Here is a 13,741-nt window from a genome sequence, read left to right as displayed (position 1 = left end):
TCAGGTGGATCCCATCCAGCTACTACACAGGGCCTACCCCGCTTATCTTTCTAGAACAGCCAAGACTCTCCTAGACACCACTAGCTGAAATTCTATAGCCAACAGAGTCCATAATATGCTCTTATTGCCAGACTGGGAGGGATGGGTCAACTTAATAAGGACAAGATGGTTTCTTAATAATAATAAAGTTGGAAGGGATCTTGGAGGTCATCGAGTCCAACCCCCTGCTCAGGTAGGAAACCCTACACCATTTCGGACAGATGGCTGTCCAGTCTCTTCTTAAAAACTTCCAGTGTTGAAGCATTCACCGCTTCTGGAGGCAGGTTGTTCCACTGATTAATTGTTCTGTCAGGAAGTTTCTCCTTAGTACTAGGTTGCTTCTTTCCTTGCTTAGTTTCCATCCATTGTTTCTTGTCCTGCCTTTCAAGGTTATAACCAACACCTTGAATTAGACCCAGAAGTAAACTGCACCCAATGCAGCTCAAGCAGCAGAAGTGTTACATTGGCAGCCCTAGAGGTGCCAGTAATTGCCCATACTGCTTACATTTTGCACCAACTGCAGCTTCAAGATACTTTTCAAAGGTTGTGCCAAGTAGAGCAGGTTGCAACAGTCCATAATACAGATGCATACTTAACTCAAGTATGAGAAATAAACCATGATATGGGAGGCAAATAAATTTGTTAAATAAAAATAAACAAATAGCCTTTTTTTCTTAAATATTCACAAAACAGTTACTATTATCACTGTTCTCCAAACAGCCTAATCTTTTGTTCTGTTCCAACACTTCCATGAATATCACTCAGGAAAATATTTACACGTTTAGATTGTTACACAATTTTTAAAACTCGTACGTGGTTCTTCAATTATCACCATTACCTGGAGCATAATATGTAACTCTTCAGTTCTATATGGATTTCTACTTTCATATGTACTCATAACAACTTAAACAGCAGTTTGTAACTTCTGGCATATATTTTAGACCTTTCATACATAATTAATTCTACATCTTCCCTTTCTTTCATGTATTCATCCACTCTTATCAAAACTCTTTCATTTACCTCTAGTTCATCATTCCATTTCTTATTCTGATACAGATAATGTACCTATTTTTTCCATTGTCAGCATCATTTTGGATGCAGTAAATGCTATTTGCAATATATTTCTTTTAACACCCATTCTGTTTAATAATCACCTCAATTAATTACCAAACTTCCCAAATCCACGGATCTTTTTGTTTGAATTCAGGACCCAACTGAATTTTGAAATTATTACAGTGATCTTTTCGCTCTTTCAAAATTCAGTGTACTACAGATACTACAGATTTTTTTTTTAATTGAAAATTTTTAGATTTTACAAAACAATACAGTTCCCTTCCCCGAGCCCCCCCAACCCTCCCATACCCTCCCCCGACCTTCCCAGAGCTGAATACAGGCTTAATTAAAAAATTTTCAAAAAGTCTTAAAACAGATATAAACCATAAACAAATCTAAATACATTAATTAATCAAGTTGTAAAATAGTTAACAATAATATATATATAAAAAAACAAAAACACAAGGAAATACAAGAAAATAGGAAGAAAGAAAAAGAAAAGAAATAAAAAGAAAAGAAAAAAAGAAGAAAAAAAAAGAAGAGTCTATAAAGTCTATAAAATATCTTAAATTTTAAATATAAGTTATTGAAAAGCTAAATAATATTTTTTATATCTAACTTATATTGTATAAAGTCTATCCATTTTTTCCATACCAAAAAATACTTCTCTTGCGATTGGTCTTTCAAGAAAGCCGAAATCTTTGCCATTTCCGCCAAATAAGAAACTTTAAAAAACCACTCTTGCAAGGTAGGCAAAGATTCCTTCTTCCAACATTGCCCTACTAACAACCTTGCCGCTGTAATTAAATTTAACATCAATATAGTCTCTTTAGTATCACAATCAGAAACAATACCTAACAAAAACAATTGTGGGGTGATACTACAGATTTTATCAGTTTATAAATACAGACAACTGGGAGAAATAATGTCTAGGATTCGTACATGTGTTATTACTAGGTGCCAGTTCTGCTCAAAAGTTACATTAGTTCTACTTCTTTAGCCAAGATGCGATATTAGGAACATGGTCCTATATTTCACTTCTTTCCAACAGTTTATAAGGCTGCCAGGCCAATTAAAATCCACCAAGCCATGTTCACTCCAAGGGTTTCCCCAAGTTAAAGAAGGACTGTGTCAGAATGTATAAAAAACCTCCTGCCTCTGGACTCAGTGACATTTTCCCACATAACATTCCAAATGTCCAGGCTAGAGTAAAAGAGTTCTCCAGTACATGTGTATGGCTTTTATGGTGCCTTCAGGCATCTACAAATGGGATCTCCTGCCATGAAGCATGTGGCCCTAAGCTGGAGCTATTTGCACACAGCAGGATCTGCTGGCAGCAGAACTGGTGGTTGCTGTGTTATAAAGCCCCCCCCCCTCTAAAATCATGTTTAGTTAACACCTATGCCCTGCTGAAGGGGCACCACACATTTTCAGTGGGAACCATGCCAAACAAACAGATGGAAATGAATCTAGCCCTGCCAGAGAACAAAAAAATATTCATCAAATGTGAACATTAGGGACAAGTTCCTTTCCAGAAAAGTAAAAATTGCAGGAAGACATGAAGCTTTAAAATAAATTGTGGGTTAAACGATTGTGTTAGATCTTTGAATGAAAAAGTGAATTATTTGTATGTTAGGGGGAAAAACGCTATCATTCACATTATGAGTCTTATGATGGAAATATTTGGCTGGAGCCTGGAGGTATGCAACTGCAAAGATAATGCTTTCATGATTTTCAAAGTGATATTAAAAAAATCCGTGCAAAGTATTTCCAACCTATCTGATTTGCAGACACCTCAAAGTCAGAAGTTTTTAACAATTTATGCCACCTTTCCCATCAAAAAAGAAAACACTCAAGAGTGCATCATAAAAAGCATAAAGAGTAATTATTTAATACATCTAAGATAAACTAAAAGGAACAACAAAATAGAAATTGTCAGACTAGTCATCCAAAAAAACCAATATGTAAAAATAATTTTATTGTCACTGAAGAGCATAGGTAGAAAATAACTTAATCATCCTTCCTCAGCCTGATGTCCTACAGACATTTTAGATTATAACTTATACTATGTCCAACATAGTATAGCTAAGAGTGATGGGAACTGTTGTTCAACACAAAAGAACACATTATGGAAGGCTATTCTAATTGCTTAAGGCAGAGTTTAACACTGCGCACAAACAAAATACTGGTATTTGGTCCTCGTTTAGTGACAATTGAGACCAGCCGCTCCATCACTAAGCAAAACAGTTGCTAAGAGGTAATTGTAACTGCAACTATGCTTTCTTTTTCCTACTCCCTACTTTTGGGAATGCTCACTCAGCAGCACTAGGATAGCCAGCATGAAACTAACAAGACTACTCAGTTTTACACATTTGTCTTTTATTTGCCTCCTAACCATTCCACCCACCCTAAAGAATGCTCACCCTGTGCTGGGATAATTAAGAAGGGAATTTTTATTTATATTTACATTCATTGGAAAGGAAGAAATTACAAGAGAGTAACTACTAGACCTATAAGGGGGAATACACATTGAAAGCAATGCACTGGTGCCAGCACCTCAGAGCACACTACGCAAACAAGCCAGCATATTTCCTATTGTGCCTGCTTACTCTTTTGTAATCCCTTCCTCTAATTTTTCTGCAGGGGGGGAAAATACAAGCAATTTTTGTAAGCAATCTTTTCTATGTCTGATCCACCCCTCCCTTTCCCCAGCAGAGCAGAAAGATTGGAAGGGAAGGAATTACAAGATGCAGACAGAGAATGATAATACACCATGCTGTTTGTATAGCATATTTGAGACTCTGGTGCCATTACATTACTTTCAATATTTATTCCACATTGTGTACCTGTTTACTTTCCTGTGATCCCTACTTTTCCAATCTCTATGATATGCAAGGAACAACAGGTCAGGCACAGGACAGTGCATACTGACTGTAATGTGATGAGGGACTGAGGGATGCTGCGAATATCATAAATCTGGGCATTTTTCATATTTTTTCAGCACTGTCATAACCCTGATCCCTAAATGAGGCTGGTGAGGATTACTGTATGAAAACTTGTTTTTTTATTCTGAATCATCCAGCATATATCTAACTTTTACCATTGCACTGTTTGTAATGGCCAAATTGATCCTTAATTGCAAAAGGCTTCATTAAATGTACCCATATCATTTAATTTTAACTTAATCATTGTCTAATAATTACCACCCAATCTCCTCTCTCCATAATCCCTTCCTCCATTGTGAGGTGTAGGTTGTGAAATACTGACCGACACAGCAAACATGACTATGTTAATCCATTCAATTTTGTTCAAGTCTTGGCGATTCTATGGGCCAGGTCTCCCCACATTTTGCACTATTTCTTTTAGTTGTTGTATGCATTGGATGGCATCCAACCAGTGTTCTTTGGCGGCCTGGTTTCCTTTTACCACTAACTCTTCCAAACATAATTGCTTTCTCCAGTGAATTTCCCATATAACATGGCCGAAATAGAGATAGTCCTGAGATTTTGGCTTTCAGTGACAGCAGCAAACACATAAAGATTAAATGCCTCTCTGATACTAGTCTAGCCTGCTATAGTAGAATCTGTACATACCTGACCATTTAGATTCTATGGCTGGAATCTTTATAAAGCATTGTGGAAGTTACTTCCACTGAGTTCTCATCTGCAATATACTATAGACCCTTCTATGGATGCTGTTCAACATCTTGTTCAACAGTGATATCTAAAGCCAACTTAATTATTGTATAAAATGAGATATAAACTCTAGAGCAAGCATGCTGGCTCAGTGTGCCATTACTGCTTTTCACTTTGTTTTTCAGAAGTCTTTTCAATGTTAATGTTCTTTCCTCTAAAATCTGACACCACTAAGCCAGTACCACCCTTCCTTTCTTCTCCTATATTCCTCACAACCACTCAGTGAGGTGGGTTGGACTGATATTAGGAATTTCAAAAAGGTGGTTTGTTCTTTTTTTTCTCTTTTGAATCTTACAGATTTATACTTGCAATTTTGGCCACAGAACATTTATTTTCTTTTCCTAAACATTTTCATTCTATTTACATAGTAATTATTTTTAATTTCATCAACCCCGTTGTCATATGGCAAAAATTGAATCTTTGGGTGGACATGCTAACAGGGTGCGCCCTTGCTGCTTTTCACTGTTTTCTTGAATTTTCTCTGAAATCTTTTCAATTTTGGTGTCTCCTTCCCCAAAACAGTTGCATCACTTGGGCTGGCACCTCTTCTGCTTTAACCTAGATCTCACCCTGTGTATGCAAGATATCACTAGCTTTCTAATACAGAGTATTGCCACTTTTCCCTGTCAGCATTCTTGTGCTTTTAACAACAGCTTGTTTGAGGAGGAAATATCCAGGAAATGAAGCTCTGCCAACCTTGCAGGCCAGCATCAGGGAAGAGTTTTCATCTGCCAAATTATCAGTCCAGTAAACTCTGCCCCTTACTTAATTTTTGCCTTTCCCTAACAGAATCCCAGAAAAGGGAGAAAGCAGTTGTAAGTGAACCTTTTTCCTCAAATAGCAGTCTCTCCTAGAAGCTGGAATAAACCAAAGGTCAAGCATGCCCACTGAAAGCTTAGAGACAGTTAACTGAAACCCAATCAGGGAAAATTGGTTCTTGCAGCGTTTCTTGCAGCGTTCCCCCCACCCCCCAAAAAAACCTTGACCTAGTCCCACTAGGCCAGGCGTAGGCAACCTTGACTCTTTTAGGACTCGCGGACTTCAACTCCCAGAATTCCGCGAGTCCTAAAAGAGCCAAGATTGCCTACCCCTGCACTAGGTCCTTGCTTCTTTCTCCCTATGCATTCTCCTTCGTAATCAAAATGGATGACGTCTTATCACAGCCCTTCCCCGTTCACTTTCCTTCCCAGCGTAAGCAGCGCCCGAGCCGCTCTTCCGTCTCACACCCAATATTACCGATCGCGCGCGCGTGCAGCAAAGCGACCTTCCCAGTTATGCACGCGCGTCTCCCACCCACCCACCACGCTTTCAAAAAAAAAAAAAGTTTCTCCTCCCCCGTCTGGCCACTGCGCCTGCGCAAAAAGCTTGCGGTCCTTTCGACCTCTACAGCCGTACTCTCTTAGGCGGAAAGCCGCCGGCGCCGCTGCTGCTCCCTGTACCATCCCGTAAGTGATCCGGCGGGGGCCCTGCGGATCCGTCTCCATCGGGGGCGCCATCCTCCCCTAACCGCCGTGGAAACGCTCTCTACCGGCTCCTAAAGTTCTCTTTTCTTCCCTTCCTACCCCCAGGCCCAGCCCCGGATCCCTAGGAGCTGCAGCGCTCCAGTGGCCCCTGTTTTCCCAGCAGCGCAGCGTTAACAGCAGCCATGTTCGCGTGCATCAAGCTCGCCGCCGGCTCCCCCGCATTGGTGAGTTGCAGCAGGGCGGGCTGGCCTGCAGCCTTCATTCGTCTCCGTGAGCCGCTAAGGGTCGTTGCCCTTCCGATCTGGGCTCCCGGAAACGGGGAGGCATTAAAGGGTTTGCGGGCGAGGATCGGAGAGAGGCAGGCAGGCAGGCTGGCTGGAGGCCCGGCCACCGCTTTTGCCCCTTCTCTGCTCTCTTAACCTCCCCACCGCCGGTTGCGGTGAACGAATCCAGGCCGTTCGGTCGTGCAAGCAAAAGTCCCGCCTTGAGAGATCCCCGATTTTGTGTCTTGGAAAGAGGCCGGCGTGGAAATCCGCGTGACCTTAGGCCAGTGTTTCTCAACCTTGACAATTTTAAGGCATGTGGACTTCAACTCCCAGAATTCCACAGCCAGCATTGCTGGCTGTGGAATTCTGGGAGTTGAAGTCCACATGCCTTAAAATTGTCAAGGTTGAGAAACACTGCCTTAGGCCCAAGGACACCAGCAGGCCGCGGCGGCCGGGCCCGGTTTCTTCCCATTCATTCATTCGTTCATTAGGCCTTCCCTGAAATTGACAGGCCGCTTGTCGTAAGTGAACTGGTCTTGGGGTTTGGAGGGCGCTGTTATCTTCTGGGAAGTCGGGTGGGGGTAGGGGTTGCCCTGCAACGATGGGGCTCTTTTAAATAATCGGAATTTCTCTGTTTGGTTCCAAGTGACTGAGCTCTGGAGACAGGAGAATGGGACTGTCTTTTAAACGGTTTTAGGGTTGGGTAATCAGAAGAACATTTGAAGGTCATCACTTGTAGGTAATCTAGTAGTCTCTTCATAGCAAAGGTTTCTCCAGTGTGTGGTGCCTTTTCGATGGATTGGTTAACAGTTTCTTTTATTTTCAGCCGGTAGTGCTGATAATGCAGGTAATGGATTACTACTTGTAATCCAACACACCTCAAGGGCACCATATGGGGGAAGACTGTTCTGATTGAATTTTGGACAGTAGGAGGCAGTCGGTGCCATACCAAAATACTGGATTTCTTGATGGTGTTTTCAAACTGATCAGCTGAAACCTAAAACACACAACTGCTTTGACATTTTAGAGAGGAAGTTAGGAGCCAGGATGAACAAAATCCTTCAAGGAAGGTACAGAGCATTCTGTGCACTGGTTTGTACAGGGAACAAACATTTTTGTGGGATTCATGGCCAGTCCAAAACATGTATGTTCTAATCTAGGCAGAAGTGGTCTGAGAGGAGAAAATGGGAAAAAGACAAGCACCTGAACCAACAAGTAAGGAAAGAAAAGCACACAGGTCATGCAAGGGTGTAGGGGGGAGAGACGCCAGCTTTGTTGTACTTGCTCTGTTAACACTTCACAAATTTTGTTTAAGCCAAAACCTGGAATAACAAAAATATTCTGGGATTTAGTATGTTTGAAACTCTTTGGCGGAGCTTTTGAAGCATGGAACATATTTTGACACACAGCTCAAATAGTTTCTTGTTCTGTTCTGACTAAAACACTTGAATATTTTCCCAAGAGTGATTTAATTATTTAAAAGAGAGAAGTTATACTGAAAGACACTTACGGCAATTAAATGTCTCACACACACTGGACAGAACAGAAGATAGTTGATATATCTTCACAGACAAACGCTAGTTCAGATTGCAGACACTGGTTGAAAAAAATTGAGGTGGCCAACAGGTTTAGTATGTGGATAGGAGACCCAATAGGAAGTCATACGGGTGTCAACCAAAAGAGAAGTTAAATGTTTCTTAAGTAGGCAGTGTAAAGTACAGTACTTTTCTATTGCCAATAAGAAAATTATATGAACATTCCCATATAATCTCATATGTGTGTGTATGTGTGTGTGTGTGTAATAAAAATATCACAACTAATAAAGGTCAAAGAAAATTAAAAAATGCAAGAAAAGAATTGAAAAAAATAGAAAAGTTATAAAAAAGTTATAAAAATGGCTTCTATTCTTCATAGCAGTTATAAATACAAATATAATTTAACCTCTATGAAATTACATATTACTCTTTGTATAAGCCACCCTGTCTAACCACCAAAACCATAAATCGCAAATTCATTTTTTTTTCTTTTTTTCACAAAAAGTCCATAAGTGGCTTTCAATTACCAACAAATTTAGATAATATCTTTTATCAAAGAAGTCAGTTTGTCCATTTCAGCAAAATCTGTCAACTTCCAGCAATCATTCCTCCATAGTGGATAATGTCATTTTTTTTTAACTGTATATTGTAACATACCTTTTGGCAATCAACTCCTTTTTCAGCAGTTAAAAAGTGTAAGAATCAGTTAAAGGTTAAATATGTAACAAAATGTGGTGCTAGAATAAGTTTTTCCTTATAGATGAGGTGCTTATTCTGAGATCCCAAACAGAATTAATTCCAAAAGTTCTAAAGTTGTGTGAGTCTAAGATTGCTGATTTTTTTTACGATGCTTGATTATGTTAATCTTCTCTGATCTTTAGATGCGTACTGGATCAAGGATCCTATACAGACCAATTTCTGCATCATTGTTGTCTAGGCCGGAAGTCAAGACTGGAGAGGTATCTTAAACAATTCTGTAGCTTCCTAAGTTATCTGGTGAGCCCATGTGTTCTTTTGCTAGTAATCATAATTCACAGTAAAGTACCAAGCTATAAATTTGACCTTGCCTTTATAGCCCACCTTTCCGTTCCTTCCCTTAAACAGTACATTTTACTTGCTTCAAGCAATTTAGTTTCATTAATGAACATGGAATAGAATATAAACCAAGCAGCAGCACTAACCAATTTATCTTTTATGTTAAGGTTACTACTGAGTTTCTCTCATAATAGCCTCACTGGTCTCCATGTCACTACTACTCAAGCCAGATTCTTTAAATTTTATGCATGCTTTTGCTCAGCATTCTATCTGCTTCTAAAACTGCACATTGAGTAGCAGAATCTGGTTTATTGCTCCCTAATAGCAAAAGGGAAAACTGAAGACAAATGCTGAAATACAGTATTCTCTTATTAGTTGTCCATTCTCGCTATCCAAGATTACATCTTGCTATTAATATACTAATAGGGGCAGAAGTAATTAATGGTCATCAGAGGTGTGATGGTGACTATTTTTAAACAATACTGATTTTACTTTAGGAAGGGCTCTTGGGCTAAATCCAGAAAGAATAAAAACACTTCCTAAATTTGATTACCTCAAAAAATGTTGCTTCCTTCGTCTAGAATGCTTTTTTATTTTGTAATACAAATACTGAAATTAATCCTTGGAGTTTTCTCTTTGTTTTTTTTGTAGGGCAATACTACTTTCTTGACAGGTTTCCAGAATGCTGGCAATCAACTAGCACTAAGGGAATTCCAAACTAGTGCTCTCAACAGGGACATTGACACCGCTGCCAAATTTATTGGTGCAGGTGCGGCCACAGTAGGAGTGGCTGGTTCTGGTGCTGGTATTGGAACTGTCTTTGGGAGTCTAATCATTGGTTATGCCAGGTAACTGACCCTTTACCTGATATTCAAGTAACTCTGGGCTATATGCTGGGGAGCAATGGCAAATGATGAAATGTGTGCTGAAGTGTCCCATGCGAACTCTTCCCCTTTGTAGTTGCACTGCAGCTTCACAAATGTATGAGGTGCTAAGCTTGCACCCCAGCATCTTAATACACACTTTGTCATTTTGGTGACATCTTGGGCTTGCTGTGGAAGCTACAACTCTACGTTAACCTGCGTTCAGAAATGGCCCCATTTTTTTAAAAAAAAAAATCTACATGACATAATAGCTTGGCCTTTGAATCATAACAACAAGCTGAAAATAAAACACATATGCAAGGATCTAGCAGCTCTGGTTCCTTGCATTGTCTGGTTATTTTTTAAATTAGTTTTCAGATAGTATATGAAAAAGGAAATTTTCCTTTTTATTGTCTATTTGTGCTAGGCATATGGGATGTAGCAAATGATTATCATCATGCCAGAATCTTGCATGAAAATCACAATCACATCACATATCAATTTACATACATTTCTATATCTGTGATTTTACTTTGATTTTTAAAAACAGCATGAAAATGACAAGCAAAATCATAACCAGCTTCCATAGAAATTTGGACACTATAGCCTCTTTAAATTAACATTTTTAGCAGTTTCTGGGAAGAAAGCTATTAGCCTGTTTTCCTTTTGCAGAGAATTCCAAAGGATAGAAACACTTACTAAGAGAGCCTGGTCATGTTTACAAAATGTACCTCCAAAATAAAAGAATTGAAAGAACACCCCCCCCCCCAAGGATTAGGAAAGCTTGTAAAGAAGAACATGGTATCTCAGCTAAGATTCAAGTTAAATAAGTGTATAAATTGTAAGTTTAAATTCAGTTTAAATTGACTGAAAAAGAGTAGCCTCTATAATTCAGAAAAGACTCCATACTTTCATACAGAGTATAGGATACATTAATTCGCCATAGGAAAAATAAGTATTTGTAGCATATTAATGTAAACTACAATGAAAGATAAAAGTTGTGGATAATTAACAAATCTACATTTTTTTAGACTTCAAATATATTGCCATGTAGGAAGTTACAGAATTAGAATTAACTTTAAAAACTATCAGTTTTCAGTTATTTAGAGACTGAAAATCCCCATATAATTAATTTGCCATTCATGCTCCTAATACTGATTTTATCCCATCTTTTTATTTAGATCATGGGTATCAAACTCACCGCATCACGTGACATGTCACGACGTATCACAATTTTTTTCACATTGCAGGAGCTGGGGTGGGCGTAGCCTCTGCATGATGCAACCAGCCCCAGCAGTTTGACACTCCTGATTTAAAACCAATAATCTCTGTTCTCCCTATCCTTGCTGTAAAATGTGTTGTTTCTCCCTTTCCCATAACAATAGATATTTAGGAATGATGTTTCCTGAATTCCAACCAAAGGTTTTTCATGTTTAAAAAGCCATATGATAACATGGCTATGATTTAGAAAATGAAGCAGTAAATTAACGAAAAAAACACATGTCGGAGATTTTGAGGTAATGAAATGCAGATAGTCCTTATTAATCGACTATAATTGGGACTAGCAACTCCATCACTAAGCATCACAGTCATAAAGTGAAATGTCATATGATCATGCTGGACTTCTGACATCAGTTCCAGTTGCCATTGTTAAGCAGGCACCATAGATTATTAACCAGGATATTACTTGCAACTTCCTTAATTTTGTATATCAGAATTCGACTAATGCTTAAATGGTGATCATGTGACTGCAGGAACGGTAACCATTGTAAATGCAGTTAGTACCCAAATCATGGATCATGTGACCACAGGAATGCTGTGATGGCCACAACTTCAAAGACCAGTCATAAGTCTTTTTTAGCTCCGTGGTAATTTTGGTCACTGAAAAAGTGATCAGAAAGTGAGGGCTACCTCTAATATTCAGCAACCGAAGAAAGGGAGGACCCCATCTTCTTTCCAGCTAAAAATAAGTTTTTCACTAAGTTTTATGGGATACACGGATGATGACAGACAGAAAGAGCAGCAGTATTAGGCCCCAAAACCAAGTGACGTGCGGTGATTATTCCAAACTGAGTTCTTTATTGTTTCACACCTATAGACAAATCTTGCCTGAGTACTCTATTAATCTGCATCTACAATATACCCTGCCCACTGGACCACCCACCATCTCCACGGCCCGCCACAAATCACTCAGGCAGCCCAGCAGCACCATGGTGGCCACGCCCTCCACCCATGCCCCGCAGCATCATCTGCATGCGATGGGGCCCAAGAGCAAAGTCTTGTCCCCACTGCCCGGCTACCATGTCATTGGCTATGTTGCTTCATATGGGCTGGGCCCGGAGGCAACTCTCCAGGGGCGCTGCTGGTGAGGGGGCCGTGGGAGGAGGCAGGGCTGGAGTGACGGTGCGTGTGCCCACAGAGAGGGCTCCGAGTGCCATAGGTTCGCCACCACTGCCCTATACTATACCTGCACATTTGGTTTTTCTTGCCTAAATGTAGAACCTTATTTTTTTTCACCATAGAATTTCATTTTGTCACGTGACGTGGCGAGTTTGACACCCCTGCTGTAGCTTTAAGATGTCATTAGCATGGGCTATGTGACCACCACGCAACCGTCCTCTCCTTGGCCTTCCAGAGTCTCACCCATGTTATACCCTACTTAGCTGATCAGTTGCCAGCTAATAAGCAAGGAACAGATTGCTATTTCTCCCATTACTTTTGTAGGAACTCAAAATGAAAATTAAATGAAATAATATCCTCCTTTGTGGCCATCCCTAACAATGTGAGAGACAGGTGTGGAACTACGTTGTTGATATTTCTATTACTCTTGATTACCTACCTTCTAAAGATCAGAAGGGGCATATGTCATAAAAGCATGTCTACTCTGTAAAATTAAAGTTGCTTTCTATTATTTGTACAAATGTGACTTTTATCTTGTATTTCTATTTAGGAATCCTTCTCTGAAACAGCAGCTATTCTCCTATGCTATTCTGGGATTTGCCCTATCTGAAGCCATGGGTCTCTTCTGTCTCATGGTTGCATTCTTAATTCTGTTTGCCATGTGAAGAGATTTGTTTCCAGCGTTGGCACTAATGAACTACAATGTGATTCTGTGAATGTGAGCTTGGAAAGTGTTTATCATGGAAATGTATGCTACTTCCAAAGCAGCTTAATTAAAGATGGTAACAAGTTTAAACTTATCATAGTTTGTTCTTTAATTACTTGACTTTTTCAAAGTATGTTGAGAAACCAGAGGTTGACATTTATCTTTTGGGAACTCATGCCAGGAGAATCGGTATTAAAACTCAGTGGAATAATATTGTGAATGTGATCTGTTCAGACTAAGTATATGAGTGCGCTTTATCTTACATAGGCATAAATTACATCCATAATCGGAAATAATGCCCTTCCATGAACGGCTGTTCAGCTGTGGGTAGCACCAGTAAAGTCATCATCATTTGGCGAGGATTAATTAAATTTGCTTGATACTTTAAAGAAATACAAAAATGGACCACTGGGAATTAGTATTCATATGGAAATTGCTTTTCAGATTACAAGTGAGTCTACCTGAAATATTTAATAAAGTAAGGTTGCAACCTAATACATGCCTTTTATACAACTTTGGGTAGATTTATCCTATCATAGCTCTTGAACAATGACAAAAAATCTGGAAGATATTTAAAAGAGAACATATTGAAGTAAAAATGCATACATGCAACTGTTGTGGAAAAAACCACGATACTTACATCAGAAGACAAGACCACGAAGGGTTGGAGAAAACAGGCTTTATTT

General features: G+C 39.4%; 1 protein-coding gene across 1 annotated transcript; it reads left to right on the top strand.

Moving 5' to 3' along the window:
* The first annotated feature begins 6,073 nt into the window (after nt 1-6,073).
* Nucleotides 6,074-13,149, top strand: ATP5MC3 (ATP synthase membrane subunit c locus 3). Its single transcript, XM_039339315.1, has 5 exons — nt 6,074-6,232; nt 6,356-6,474; nt 8,933-9,010; nt 9,738-9,934; nt 12,900-13,149. The coding sequence occupies exons 2-5, from the start codon at nt 6,433-6,435 to the stop codon at nt 13,012-13,014; spliced, it is 432 nt and encodes a 143-aa protein (XP_039195249.1). The 5' UTR covers nt 6,074-6,232; nt 6,356-6,432; the 3' UTR covers nt 13,015-13,149.
* Nucleotides 13,150-13,741: the final 592 nt, after the last annotated feature.

This window comes from Crotalus tigris, unplaced genomic scaffold (genome assembly GCF_016545835.1).
Source record: "Crotalus tigris isolate CLP2741 ecotype Arizona unplaced genomic scaffold, ASM1654583v1 scf7180000017733.2605024, whole genome shotgun sequence".
Classification (NCBI taxonomy): domain Eukaryota; kingdom Metazoa; phylum Chordata; class Lepidosauria; order Squamata; family Viperidae; genus Crotalus; species Crotalus tigris.
This window is presented reverse-complemented; position numbering and strand designations above follow the sequence as displayed.

Excerpts from the sequence above, each read along its gene's own strand:
- ATP5MC3 (XM_039339315.1), top strand. The coding sequence starts at position 6,433 with ATGTTCGCGTGCATCAAGCTCGCCGCCGGCTCCCCCGCATTG. Across the intron at positions 6,475-8,932 it reads CCGCCGGCTCCCCCGCATTG|ATGCGTACTGGATCAAGGAT; the intron begins GTGAGTTGCAGC and ends TCTGATCTTTAG. Across the intron at positions 9,935-12,899 it reads CTAATCATTGGTTATGCCAG|GAATCCTTCTCTGAAACAGC; the intron begins GTAACTGACCCT and ends ATTTCTATTTAG.